Source organism: Numenius arquata, chromosome 24 (genome assembly GCF_964106895.1).
Source record: "Numenius arquata chromosome 24, bNumArq3.hap1.1, whole genome shotgun sequence".
NCBI classification, from domain to species: domain Eukaryota; kingdom Metazoa; phylum Chordata; class Aves; order Charadriiformes; family Scolopacidae; genus Numenius; species Numenius arquata.
This window is the reverse complement of record NC_133599.1, coordinates 605,631-619,345: the sequence shown is the minus strand read 5'-3', so window position 1 is coordinate 619,345 and position 13,715 is coordinate 605,631. Positions and strand designations below refer to the sequence as shown.

At 56.8% G+C, this 13,715-nt stretch overlaps 1 protein-coding gene across 2 annotated transcripts; it reads right to left on the bottom strand.

Annotated features, from left to right (window-relative positions):
- Positions 1 to 634: 634 nt before the first annotated feature.
- Positions 635 to 7,351, bottom strand: SLC16A1 (solute carrier family 16 member 1). 2 transcript variants are annotated; one of them, XM_074163279.1, is made up of 4 exons: positions 7,006 to 7,351; positions 3,904 to 4,047; positions 2,522 to 3,385; positions 635 to 2,212 (listed from the first exon to the last, which is right to left on the bottom strand). In XM_074163279.1, exons 1-4 carry the CDS (start codon positions 7,220 to 7,222, stop codon positions 1,935 to 1,937), a joined length of 1,503 nt encoding a protein of 500 aa, XP_074019380.1. In that variant the 5' UTR covers positions 7,223 to 7,351; the 3' UTR covers positions 635 to 1,934. The 2 variants fall into 2 exon arrangements, with proteins under 2 accessions (XP_074019380.1, XP_074019381.1); XM_074163280.1 differs by having other exon boundaries at positions 641 to 2,207; positions 2,517 to 3,385; positions 7,006 to 7,222.
- Positions 7,352 to 13,715: the final 6,364 nt, after the last annotated feature.

Here is a 13,715-nt window from a genome sequence, read left to right as displayed (position 1 = left end):
GGGCAGAGTCCGAGCCCTGCCGCGGTGCCAGCCCTGCTGTGGCACGCAGCGAGGGCCCTGTGCCCTGCCCCGACAAGCAGAGCAATTACACCGCTCTAGACTGAGTCACTTTATGGCCTGATACAGGGCAAGAGCAAGTTTCTCCTCCTGAACCCACGCACCCTCCTTCCTCCTTTACCTGCACCTCCACGGCGGTGGCTCCTCGGAGCAGTCCCACAGGGGGTCCCGGAGCCGAGATGGTGCTGTGGGGCCAGGCTGAGACCGAGCTTTAGGCCCCCCCTTAGAAAACAACCCAGGATTTACTACTGAAGCGTTCCCTGCCAGCCAAGTCCAAGCAGCAGGAAATTATTTAAACACTTTTTCCTTAGAAGAAGGGTTGGCTCCCTGCCCTGGCTGCGCGAGCCTCTCCCGGGCAGCGCCGGTTACGGTAATGCCTGCATCGGCCACAGTGCTGCCGCAGCCCAGGGCAGGCAGGAGGCAGCCGGCAGGACCCACGTGGGGGTCTCGGGGTGCTGGATCAGCAGGTGGAGACCCAGGCTCTGCCACAGCCCCACTCACCTCTCCCCAAAACTGACCCTAAACACATGTCATCTGGCACATAGAAGCGTGATTCTAGGAAAGAAGTTCAACATTTGATGGGTAAATTGTAAAAAAAAACAAGTTTATTTGAAAAAAACTCAGCCTCTTACAAGATTTCTGATCAACATTTACTAGAACTTGAGAGCCATTAACCTGCTCCGCGTACGTTGAGATATTTTCCAACACTAAAAAATAAAAAATAAATACGTACAAATTCTTTCCTCCCCCTTACGTGTCCTAGATGTGAGTGGTTAGGCATCCACCGCCTTAAGATCTCAGTTGAACAGAAGCAAGTAAAAGAGGTTTCTCTAAGAGATAAAAGAGCAAAAGCAGAAGGCCTGTCTCAGGGATGTACCATCTCCACGCACCCACCCGGCCCCTCCGCTCTGCCCAGGGTCTGGCACCCGAAACACCCGCCCGGGTGGGATGATCAGCACAGGGATGCTCCAGTGGAAACCTACCCCACAGGGGGACGGGGCAGCACGGCCCCGCGGCAGGACTGAGGCTGGCACCCCAACACCCCGACCCGGCACCCCGACCGAGCCCCCGCAATGGCACCCGTTTCACATCACCCAGTGCTGGGCAGAGGAGGCACGGCCAGGGCAGAGTCAGGGGGCTGGGGGACCCCAGCCCTCCCCATGGAGGGCTCAGCTGCAGGAGCCACCACAGCCCCGGAGTGGGTGACACTGCCCGACGCGAACCACAGACATCCTTCTCCAACCCAAATATCCCATGAGAGCACAGCTACGAAAGAGGGATTTTAAAGAACTACAGTAGCTAAAGTGTTTTCAAAACATACCTAAAGACCACCTACAGAGCCAGGAGGCACCAGGCACAGGAGCCAAAGACCACCCTGCCCCATGCCTGGACCTCCCCCTCCGCGGAGGGCCTGCAGTAAGAAGCGTGTGAAGCAGTATTCATCCGGGGCTGGCCCTGAAGCCCATCATGCTTCAACAAATCCAGTATCCTCCTTTTTATGGCTTTTTAACAACAAAACTCCCCAAAACACACATGTACACACGCACACCCCCATCCCGAGCAGAATACACAGCTAAAGCACAGTTTGGAGTTAAGGCTTGTCCAGACTCAGCTAGATATGAAAACTGTAAGGCACGTATTAGTACATTCATGTTACTGTTAAAAAGCCAGACTATAAAAAGCCCCCCAGCCCCCCGACACACGAGGATACTGTGTGTGTAGCCCTGTTACCTTTGTTGAACACAGATGGACAGACAATTCAGAGCCTGGTTAAAAATGAACACCTGGTTTAAACACTTCTCACAGCGGAGCACTGCCCCAGCCACCACGCCAGGGCAGCGGCACTTCCCCGACACTCCGGGATTGAGACCGGTCCCTCACATGCGGCTCTCCTCCTCTTTGACACCATCCTCCGTGCTCTTCTGAGGCGAGGGGGCCACGTCGTTGTTTGCCTCTTTCTGCTTCTCAGCATCGTCGACGTTGGTCTCCTCCTCCTTCCCTTCCTTCCGCGCATTCGCCTCTGCCTTCTGCTCCCTTGCCACCAGCCGGTAGTTGATGCCCATCCCGATGAAGAGGTAGATCCCAGAGATGATGAGGATGACCCCACAGGCCCAGTACGTGTACTTATAGTCACCGTACATGTCGTTGAGCTTCCCTGGGAGACAGAGAGGGGACAGCTTAGCAGACAGCCCCAGCACAAACAGAACTGCTACAGGTTGTGATGTTCCCAAGAGCAGCCCAAACCCATCACCCTCAGCTTCAGGCCTTTATTCTTCCATCCCCAGCTCCCCCACCCCACGCCAGGGGCTCAGCCCCCACCTCCTTGGCCACCCCCCAAGGCACCAGAGTAGCCTCAGGGCCAGTGCTTGTGCCCCTCACCCCTGCCCCAGTGCTGAGAGCTTCCCACAGTTCAGGGGGACCCACCCCCCCCAGGGCAGAGCACCCCAGGCACAGCATACCCTACCTAGCAGAGGGGGTCCCAGGAGCACAGGGCAGCACTCCACGATGGTCACCAGCCCAACAGCGCTGGAGAACCGCTGGGCTCCCACCAGGTCCATCAGGGTCTCAAACAGGACTGAGCTCAGCCAGCCAAAGGCAAAGCCGAAGAAGCCAGCATAAATGCAGAAGCCAGCGTAGGTGGTGGAGAGGGGGGCCAAGAGATGGCACACCCCATTGTAAATCACAGAGATAGCAAAGAAATACTGTATTCTGGGTCTGATCCACTTGGTGTTTGCCACCAGTCCCATAGAAGGTCTGGCTACCATGTCTACGAAGGCCAGGATGGAGAGCAGGAAGGCTGCAGACTCGTTAGCGATCTTCTTGCTCTTTGCATAATTGCTGAGGAAGACCAAAGGAGTGAACAGCCCAAAGAACATGATCACGTTGCCTGACAGATAGAGCAGGAAGCCCCTGTGTGTGAACAGGGACAGGTCCAAGAATTTGTTGATCGTCTGGAAAAACGAGCTCTTCTGTTTCTTGGTCTTCCCACCGATGAGGTCTGTGCTGGTGTCACCATCATCCTTTTTCACTGCCTTCCCGGCTTCCTGCAGCACCTCCTTAGTGGCCTCTTTCTTCAGCTGGTCCGGCTTGGGGCCTATGGGCCGCATCAGGGATCCAGCGACGCAGCAGTTCAGCAGGAGACCGCCGAGGATGAGGAAGCTGCCGCGCCAGCCAAATATGCCAAAGAAGACCTGGTTCACGGGCGCCAGGGTGGAGAGGAACACAGGGCTGCCCGCCATCGCCAGCCCATTAGCCAGGGGACGCTTCTTGAAGAAGTACTTGCCAATCATGGTCAAGGCTGGGTTCAAGTTAAAGGCGAGTCCAAGGCCTGGAGGAGAGGAGAGAGGAGGGGCTCAGAGCTTGACCACCCCCAAGGCCGGCAGCACCGGCAGAAGGGCTGGTGGGACAAGCAGGGTTTCAGTTCTGGGGGTGTCACCGCTCTGTTCCCAACTGCATGGGCAGCACCCAGCCCCCAGACTGGGGAGGAGGCGCCAGGGCAGCAGCGAAGCCGGATGCAGGAATTCGGAAGCTAGAAGGGGAGAACCACCCTGGCTCGTAACAAACCTGGTGTTGACTGGTGGGGCACAACCCTAACCTGGGGCAGGAACAAGGGACGCTCTCTGTTCTCAGTGCCCAATACTACTCCCATGGAGTCTCACTAGTGTGGTCTCCCCACGTTACGTTCCCAGGGCCATCTCTTATTAGAAGGTGTAACAGGAATCTAGGAGTCACGCAAAATCATCATAGACGTTCCCTAATAATTATGGGGTTTAAGTTGCTCCTCTTGCTGCCCCAGGAGAGGACTCGCCTCCATCACAGTCCCGTCAGGGCAGAGCTGTCACTTACCCCCTACGACCCCGACACAGAAGTAGAGCTCCTCCACCGTGTTGCAGAAAGAGGCCGCGATGAGCCCACACCCCGAGAGGCAGCCGCCAACGATCATGATGGGCCGGCTGCCGTACTTGTTCACCAGGATGCTGCTGATGGGACCTGGGGGGGGAAGGAGACGTGCCCAGAGATGAGTTATCTTTGCACAAGAGACCAGACAGATGCCCGCAAGCACACAGGAGGTTCATTGCCACAGGCTCCCAGCTCTCACCCAGAGACACTTCACCCAGCAAGGGAACTGGGGAAAGGGGAAAGGACAGGAGGTCCTGAGACGGCCGAGATAAGAGCCACATTTGGTCATGGCATGGAAAGCTGAGACTTCTCTGAGCAAACTGCCTGCTGTGGGCTAAACCAGGAGCTGGGGGCCACCATGGGCTGGGAATCAGCAGCAAAGCAAGTGGAGGGCAACTGTCCATCTCCAGCGAGAGGTTTCTGATGGAGACCAGACAAAGCTGTGAAGGAACAACTTTGATGGACGCAGATGAAGCTCCCCAGGGGCCCACAGGAGGAGCAGCACCGCACCCCCGGGGAAGAAGGGGGGCTTCTGTTCCCACTGCTACCCCGAAGGTAGGAAGAGCCCAATTGCTCTGCACACCCACCTTTTAAGTGCTTCATTATCAGGAGCTTTAATCCAAAGCAAACAGTGATTAGACACTGCAAAGCATGCTCTACAGATACTAAAATGTATTTAAATAAACTGAATGAACATCCATTGAATATTAACAGACCTAGTTTTGCCATTAACAGATAGCAAAGTTGTCAACATGTTATTCATGGGTCCTCAGACGCTACTTGACCTTTTTGCCCAGTTTAAACAAAGCCTGGAAAAGGTTAGAGAAGTCCTGCGGCCGCAGAGGCTCCCCCAGCCCCACGGCATCCCGCTCCCCGCAGCCATCTCAGTGCCTACATGCCAGCGGCTCCGACCCGATGCCACCAGCAGTGGGGAAGGGGCGATGGCCCCCATCCCGTGAGAGGCAGCAGCAGGTCCCAGGGGCTGTCACAACAGCCCAAGCCCCACACTGTTCCCCGCAGAGCGCTCAGCACTTTGCAAAACTTGTACCTTGAACTCAGCAAATGTGATGCCCCTGGACAGAGTCTAAAGTCAGCAGCGGCCTTTCCTCCGGGAAATCCAGCCGGGAGCGGCAGGCTCCAAGGGCAGCCAGCAGGAAGCTGCCTGGCTAGGCAGCACCGTGTACCCTTGTGGAAATTTCCCCCTCTTGGTTTTTTTTTTTTTTCCTTCTTTATTAAAAACCAATTCCCACCCACTCCTATTTTCTAGATTCACATGGAGCATTTCTGACCAAACTGCTCTGTTCTGATTATTCATGCTGTGAAAACAGTGTAAGTAATGGAGTCCTCCCTAATTCTAACATGGAGCTGAGAAAGGGGCCTCTGAGATCACAACATTCCCATACCCTGATGGTGACTGCCTGGGGCAGCTGCATGGGGCTGTGGGACATGCTGCTCCACCGCCCCGGGACAGGAGCTACCCCAGCTCTGCATGATACCAGCAGCCCAGGACGTTTTGCCAGAACATGAGCTACTTTTGCCTCCAAGCAAGTGTGCAGCTCCTTTAGGAAAGCGCCCACGGGGACGGGGGAATAGGAAGCACACTGTGACCCCTCCAGCACAATTCAGACCCTGCAAAGGCTCTGGGCTGAGGCTGCAGGAGCCCTGGAATGAGTGAACAGTGTGTTCCCATCTCCAGCATCCGGGGGATGCACCTGGGGAGCTCTGGGGTACGCTCAGCATCCCTGCCACCAGCTCATGGGCAAGACGCTCAAGATCAGCAAGCTGCTGGGATTTAATGGCCAGAGTTCAAGAGGAACATGAGAGACAGTGTCAGCATGGAAGAAGGGGGACATGGAGATGACCCCAGGATGAAGCTCTCATCCCAGCTTCTGGGCAGCTCCAGACAGTGCCGCCCCCAGGGTACCCAGAGGAACCAGCTCTGAGCTATTAGGAGAGGAGGAATGGCCCAGATTGAGTCTCATTAAAGCAGTTACACGGTTTACAAGCTTGTTATACATCGGAGCAAGGAAATGTGCCGGTCGCTTCGCTAGCTGAGTGCGGACAAAGCAGAGCCTGTTCCCCCCAAAGGAAAAGCCTCGTGCTTGGCCGGGGCTGACGTCAGCCCCTTTCGATGCACAAATGCAACGGGGACATGGGCAGTTCGCCAGCTGGGGACAGCAGTGCCACAAGCGCCGATCTGCCTCTGAAGTGGACACAACAGCAGCCCCCAATACGAGCTTCTTTCAGCCGAGCGACCCGGTGCAAAGCTGCATTTGCAGGCAGGTACAAGACACTGGGGTTTGCAGCCCATCGCCCTGCAGGGAGCACTCTGCCTGCTCATCGCCAGTTAAAGACACACATAAAGCACAGAGCACGGGGATTAAAAGACTCCAAGAAGCAGTTTCTGGAGGATGGGGGAGGGGAGCTCTTCAGTTTAAGTAGTTTTGCTTTATTCCACTCATGTCTCTGCACTCGCAGTGCGCCCTGCCGCCCTCCAACAGCACAAGCTGCCCGCGGCACTGCTCCGCTCCAGCCAGGAACAAACAACACCAGGATTCAGTGCTGAGCTGTCAGAGCTGATCAGAAACTGGGGACAGATCCCCAGACATGGCCTCTGTTCACTGAGTTTAAAAAAAAAAAAATTAAAAATCGGTATCTTATCTAAAAGAAAGAGACCCCGTGAGCGGGGCTCCCACGCCTGGCACAGCGGCTCCCCGGCCTTCGGGCGGGCACTGGGAGCAGACACCGCGTCCGCAGCATGCTGTAACAAGGACAAGGGCAGAATTACACAAGTTGTAATTCCCCGGAAAGATTTTACTTACAGCTTTGCAGAGGAGGACAGATTAACCCGGTTTTTGCCTTCTGGGCATTAAAAAGAACTTTTTGAGCAACCTCCTTCAAGCAAACTCACTAAGGAAAGTTTTCCTCTCACTTCCAACTTTGGGCAAAGTTTTGGCTCTCGTCACTGCAGCAAGGTGCGAGTCGTCAGATCCAGCAGGAGAACCGCATCCTGCACGAGCCACATACCGCTGCCTCCAGCCCACTTACCTCCTGCATACATAACAGCCAGCATGATGGAGGAGATCCACGAGACTTTGCTGCTGGATGCATTGAAGATGACCTCAATCTCTTTGAAGAACACAGTGATGGATTTGGGGAAGGCATAGGAAAACCCAATGGAGATGAAGGCTCCGATGACAACGGCCCATCCCCACCCTCCTTCGGGAGGGGTGTATCCCACAGGGCCTCCGATGGCCGGTGGCATCTTGAAGCAAGTTGGCGATGACTCAGTTGGGGTTCAAAGATCTGCAAAAGGACAAAGTATTGTTTCAGCTGAAAGCAGAGGGCTGCATCTCCGCTCCCAGGCATGCAACAGCACGGCTACAGCCCCACTGGCCAGGCTGGCACGGCACCAGTGCCCCAGACCACCTCCAGGAGAGCTGAGCCCAGGGGCGAGCACGTGGGGCTCGCCACACACTGGCCTCAAGGCCGTCCCAAAGCACATGCTCAGATTGCAGCTGGCCTTTAAGAGCCCTGGCCAGCAGGTATTTATAAGCAACAAATTTAAGACATGATACCCTGCCCTAGGCTGAAAAGGGCAGGCAGTGTCCGTGCCAGCAGCAGCCAGGGCACAGCGGTGAAGCGGGCAGGGCTACCGGCAGCACTGGGGCAGAGCCCCCACAGCTTCTCCAGAAGCACGATCCCAGCACCGCCCCGGCACACCACGAAATCTCAGGAAGCCCTAGGCCACCCAGAGCAGCACAGCCAGGGTATTAAATGCCGACACACCAGGGGAAATGAAGTCCACACACAGGAGCCAGGACACCTCCGCTGCTGCAAGCAGGGAGCAGGCAGGTGTCACAGCACAGCCACCAGCCCGGCCGGCCCTGAAGGTCACAGGCTGGGGCTAAACTTAGCCTGAGCAGTGACGGGGAAGGCTCCCGCTCGCTGCCAGCGCTGCCCGGGGATGGGAGGTGGGTCGGCCCGGAGCAGCCCCGGCACAGCCCGGCTCCCAGAGCGCCCCTGGCCCAGCTGCAGCAGCCCCTCCTCCCCTGCCGAAAGGGCTGCGGCGGGTTTCACCAAAGCACCCAAGCGTAAAAACAATTCACCTTTAAAGCTCAAAACCAGAAGGGATTAGAAAACAAAGTAAACGGGGAAAAGTCATCCAGGCTTGCTGAAGTGTGGAATTCCCTTTGAGAGGCTGATCCGGAGGGATGTAGAGACCGGCAGGGTCGGGCAGCTCATGCCTTCCCCGTGCTGCAGCTGCTGCACAGCTGGATCAGCATCACCCCTGGAGCTGGGGCTACTCGAAAAACAAGGCTGCTTCAGGCAGAGAGCAGCACGAACTGCCCCAGGGAGGAAACGCAACCAGAGCAGCTGCTCTGCTATGCACTATGCAAAGCAAGAGGAATTGCTCCGGTCCCCAGAACTCCTGTGAGCACCAGCAGGTTTTAGAAGACGCTTTGACACCCCGTGGCTCTCCCCGGCCTCACAGCCAGGGACCCCTACCCACATTAAGCACCATCAGCGAAGGTGGGGACACAGAGCTCCTTCACCAGAGCCCACCCCTCGCTCTGCAGTTCTCCGCTCGGGTTTCCATGTGAAGGAAGAGCCCCCTTCGAGAAGGGGAGCTCTCTCCAGAGCTGCCCTGGGTCACACCAGGCACAGCGACAGCGCCAAAGCAGCGTGGCTGGCTCAGAGCAGCGCAGCCTCCTATTTATAGCACGCATCTGCTCAGGCTCACGGCGATTACCATCTCATCCACAGCTGCTGACGTGCCAGCATCTACCTGGCATGTCCCCTCAGCACACCACACAGCACTGTGGGTGCCCGCTCTGTGTCACTGGTGCACAGCTGAGGCTGGGATCTGGGTCCCGGCTGAAGTGCAGCTGGTGGCCCCAAGTCATGGGGAGCCCCCGCTCCCACCTGCCAGCGCAGGCACCGACGGCGGTTACTGGATACAGCACCAGGTTTGCCAGAGCCACCCGACACCCGGACATGCTCAGGTGATGCCCAGGACCCACATGGGGCGAGAGGAAGCCAAACACGGGAGGCCGGTTTCCGTAAGCCGCTAAGACTGGTTTAGCCCGACCCAGACACCAATTTTTCGCTGGCAGGATATTTTCCTGTGTCCCAGCCAGTGCGACACATGACCATCACGAGCAGATCCCAGCCACCCTGCGCTCCAACAAAGGAATCATTGACAAGATGCTGCCCCGGGCACGTCCACAGCTGAACTATACCCAGGAGCCAGAGGAGACGATTCCCCTCTCAGACCCCTGGGGACCCGCAGTGGCGCTGAGTGTCCCATTCGACACTGGCCAAGCCCACACCAGCAGGACCCAGCTGCAGGCAGGTACCTACGGCAGAGCCCGGAGCCAGCACACCCCCGCGGGCACCAGCCTGGCACCAGCAGCCAGGGAGGAAAGCGCCAGGCTCTGCTGAGGCTCATCATGTTCCTTTGGCTCCGTCTGGGGAGCCAGGCTCCTACCAGCCCCTTTCTGAGAAGCCGCCATGAGCACCGGGGTTTGCTCACCACCGCTTTCCCGCACGGGCTGCGCACTGGAGTTTCCAGCAACCCCTTGCTTTGAGTCATATTGAGCTTTCACAGAGCTCAGTGAACTTTAAAGCATCATCTAACTACACTGATTTGTCTGAAACATTTCTAGAAGTTGGGACTACCAGGTGTTAGCAGTAAAAACTATCAGCAAGGAATATCATTTACTTGTTAGCTTTTATTGCCAGTAGTTTTAGTTAGTGCTATCCAAAGCAAAAGCTGTGGGGTGCTGATGAGGCGTTGGGGATTTTTCCCCTTTGCTCCTGAGACACACACAGGTTTAATTCTTCCACCACTCCCAAGGAGCTCGACTGCAATTACTGTGGCTTGGTTCACCTATTTGTTGTCTCCCTGTGAGCTGCATTCCTCCTCCTGCGGGCACTCAGGTGGCATCCCTATAAAATAAAAGGCTTTGGGCGGGTTAGACATGACCTCTCTTGCAGTGCTGAGCCACACTAAAAAAAACCTTGAACTGAGCAAGGCTTGAGCCCGTGAAGCAAGACTCCCAAAGCCTGATGCCAGAGGGTTTACAGGATGAGTTCTGCATGCCACAACATTTTTCCCTGACTCACTGAAAATCCTTATTAAGGAAGACCAGTTTTAGAAAGCTCTTCCTTCAATTGCATTAAGGCTTCTTGCTGATTTCCTCCTTGCCCCCACACAGTAGTTTCAAACGAGGGAGGAAAAAAAAAAAGCACACGTAAAGCAGCCAGTTCAACTGGAGAGCTTCTCTCCTCTCTGCAAAAAGGAAAAAAAAAAAAAAAAACACACCCAGAACACAGTTATGACATTTACAGCTCTCTTTTGGAAGAGCTGCAACATGTAAGACGTGTATGGAAATCAAACTCACAGCTGCCAGGCAGCCAGCTACAGTTTGCCCTATTAGGAAATCAAATAACCATATTTGCAGTAATTAAGACTGATGAGACCAAGTAATGACTGCAAGTATCACATCTGCTCCCCGTAAATGCCTTGACTAATCCGCAGGAATGGGTAGCCTACAGCAACCCTCCTCTGCACAGCAACGGCAAGGGCAGGAATTGAGGCTCCTTGGGCAACAAGGACTGTATCATCGCGAAACAGATCCTGCAGAAGACTCAAACCCTCTCCATCTCCCAGGTCCCACGCACAAGCACTGTTATCCCTTCTCCTGAGGGGCTGGGAACAGGAAGATTTCAAGACTTTTAGTTACATAATGTGGAAAATTGCTGTGCTTTTAAAAGCCCCAGATTGGCAGGGCTCCAGGGCAGAAAGACAGAGGCTCACATTTATAAGGCACTGCAAATGCCGCAAAATATTTCTGGGGCAAATCCTTTATGAAAGTGTCCTCACAACGCTCCTTTCCGGGTGCAGAGGAAGAGGGACATCCCCTGCCCACGCAGGGGCCATGCCCGGGCACCTCGGTCCCCTCGCACACCCCTCCTGCCCCAGAGGCCTCCCCTGGCACCCGCTGCCCTGCCAGGCTGCAAATCCTCTCCCACGGCGCTGGGGCGGCTGGTGGGGCTGGGGATGGAGAAGGGCAGGCAGCAGAGCCCCGGCTTCTGCCCCGCAGCACATCACCACCCTGTGCCGCTGCAGCCGGAGCCTCACCCAGCACCCGGGTGGGTGTGAGGTCCACAGAGCTCATCCCAGCACCGCTGCGGGTGGGCTGCCTCCGCTCCCGGCCATCCACTCCTCTGGCGCTCTCCCGGCTCCAGAGAGGGACCCAGCAGGTCCTAGAACAGGATCTCAGCAGCAGCAAGGTCCCCGGGAACATCCCTGCCACACAACATGGGCCATCAGCTGGACCCAGCCAAACACTGGCACTAAAATGCCCAGGCCAGGCAGGATGGGCACAGAGCTACCCCTTCCCTCCCAAGGGGGCTCACCCCAAACCCCCAGCAGAGCAGAGGGACACGGGAAAGGGACACTGCTCCCCAGGAGCCTGGTGAGCACCCACTCCCACCAGCTCCATCCCAAAGTATTATCCAAACGAGAGCCTGGAACACACCTACCACCCCATCCTCCCCATCTCCACAGCGACTCAGCACGCAGTGGGACAGCACAGGGCCACACACCCCCCCGGGGACCCCGACCATCCCTTCTGGTCCCTGAAACTGAACAGATCTCGTACTTGCTGCTGGGGAAACGGAGGTGCTGGCAATCACCAGCTGTTGGCAGTCAATAACCTTTATAGCTACAAATTTGGCCTTTTTCTGGCCAGAAGCAAGATGAAATAGAGATTGTTAGGAGCTAATGAGACACCACTTTCACCAGTTTTAAGCGGGTTTATAGCATTAAGCGTGGTGCTGTAATTCCAGCGAGCGCCCGTAGCCGGGGTTTAACCTGTCGGCACATGGCCTACGTGACTGCCCAGTGCCTGCGAGGGCTCTGCACCGGGACAATGGCCGATTGAGGCCCTGCTCCCGCTCATCCCGCGGGGTGAGGCGAGGTCAGCAGCACGGGCAGGGAGCCCTGGCAGCCGACAGCCCGCACGGGCGAGCGCAGGGGTTTTGCCAAATGCTGCCCGTCCCGCTCAGCGCCTCTCGCCACCGGGGACGGCCAGCGCCCTCAGACGTGCCCCGGTCTGCCAACCCGGTGAGCCAGGCCGGGCCGGCAGACAGGCAGACGCCACGGGCCAGCTGCCCTCCTCCCGCCCCAGCTGCACCCGCCGCCCGTGCGAGCCCCAGCCTGCACAGGCACGGAGCAGCCCACTCGCCCCGCCGGTGGCCAGCGCTCCCCGGCCCTTCCCTGCACACCGGCCACGGGTGTCCAGGGTGGCCAGAGCCCCCCAGCCACTCCAGGATGGCTCCCAGTGCCACCAGCACGTGAAAGACCATGAGCTGCCCTGCGAAGCCGGACTTTGGGATGGTTTGTCAGGAGCTTTTGGGGGGAACAACCAACAACAGAACAACCAACCCAACAGAAGACAGGCAGCTATTTTTGCCTTCCAGACAGATACCAGATGAGCTCCTGTCCCAGCTGCCAAGCCCAGTTATAGCACCAGTAATGCTCAGCCTGTCTGAGCAAGGACCAAGCATCTTACTGGTACGAGAAAGCGTGAAGTGAAGCTTAAGCAAGCTCTCAACAAGACCAAGGCAGAAAGCTGGGCTTATTTCTACACCAGAGCCTGGCCATGGCTCTCCCAAAGCCCTCTGACCCAAAACCCTGCAGGCAGGTTACAAGAATGCCATGCAAAACAGCTCTGATGGGCATCCTCTGGGCTCACATCAACTTCAGCCCCATGCATGGCACCAGAGCCCCCTCTCCAACCAGCCCCACAAGAGGATGGCTCACCCCCAGGCAGCAGGGGCTGGCGGCCGCCCATCCCATGCTCACAACCTGTCTCACTGCTGGTGTTTCACCCCCAGAGCTGCAGGGCTGTGGAAAGGCTCGGCCTGGCTGGGCAGTTTCACAGGCAGGTTTGAAGGGACTCACCCAAAAAGCACCCACTGGAGCACAAAGTCCCAACCCTCCAGCTCAGCGGTGCCAAGGGAGCAAGGGTGATACAGCCCCAGACTCTGGTCATGCCCCCATTCCTGGGGAAAGGCTTCCTGCAGCACTGGCGGTGAGCCCCCCAGCCTCAGGAGGGTACAGGGGCTCTCAGCCCCTCCGCAGGGTTTCACAGTCCCTCCTGCAGCACAAGCCGTGCTCTGCCAGGGAGCAGAGAGGATCCTCCCCACGCCAGCCGTGCTCAGGAACGCTACCGGGACACCCCGTGCCTGCCAGGAAATCCTCAGAATGAGAAAAATGTGGTACCAAATAGCATCGGCATTCTTTCCTGAGACACCCGCTCCACCGGCCAGGGACACGCCACAGGGTCACACAGCAGAGCAGGGCAGCAGGAAGCTGCAAAACCCCAGAAAGTCACAGTCAAAACGTAACTGCCTCTCTCGTCCCCAAGAGCAAGGTCTGAGCCACCTTTGCTCCCAGGCACCGCCATATTAACCTTAAAGCCCCAAACTGGGGCAGAGGCAGTGCAGGGATGGAGGTGAGATCCCCTGACACCACTCAGGTGACTGCAGTTTCAGGAATTAACTACAGCTCCACATGGATTTTCATTGGCTGCTGTACAACTCCCCGCAGCCGCTTTAAGGGCACATTTGAAAGTGAGTCATACAGACACCGCTGCTGAGAGGCTCCCACTTTTCAAAAGTCGCTGTTATAGGCTGATTCCTCAGAAGGAAACAGGAAAAGCCATAAAAGTGCAACAATGAGATTA

Excerpts from the sequence above, each read along its gene's own strand:
- SLC16A1 (XM_074163279.1), bottom strand. The coding sequence starts at position 7,222 with ATGCCACCGGCCATCGGAGGCCCTGTGGGATACACCCCTCCCGAAGGA. Across the intron at positions 4,048-7,005 it reads GGCTGTTATGTATGCAGGAG|GTCCCATCAGCAGCATCCTG; the intron begins GTAAGTGGGCTG and ends TTCCCCCCCCAG. Across the intron at positions 2,213-2,521 it reads CCTGGGACCCCCTCTGCTAG|GGAAGCTCAACGACATGTAC; the intron begins GTAGGGTATGCT and ends TCTGTCTCCCAG.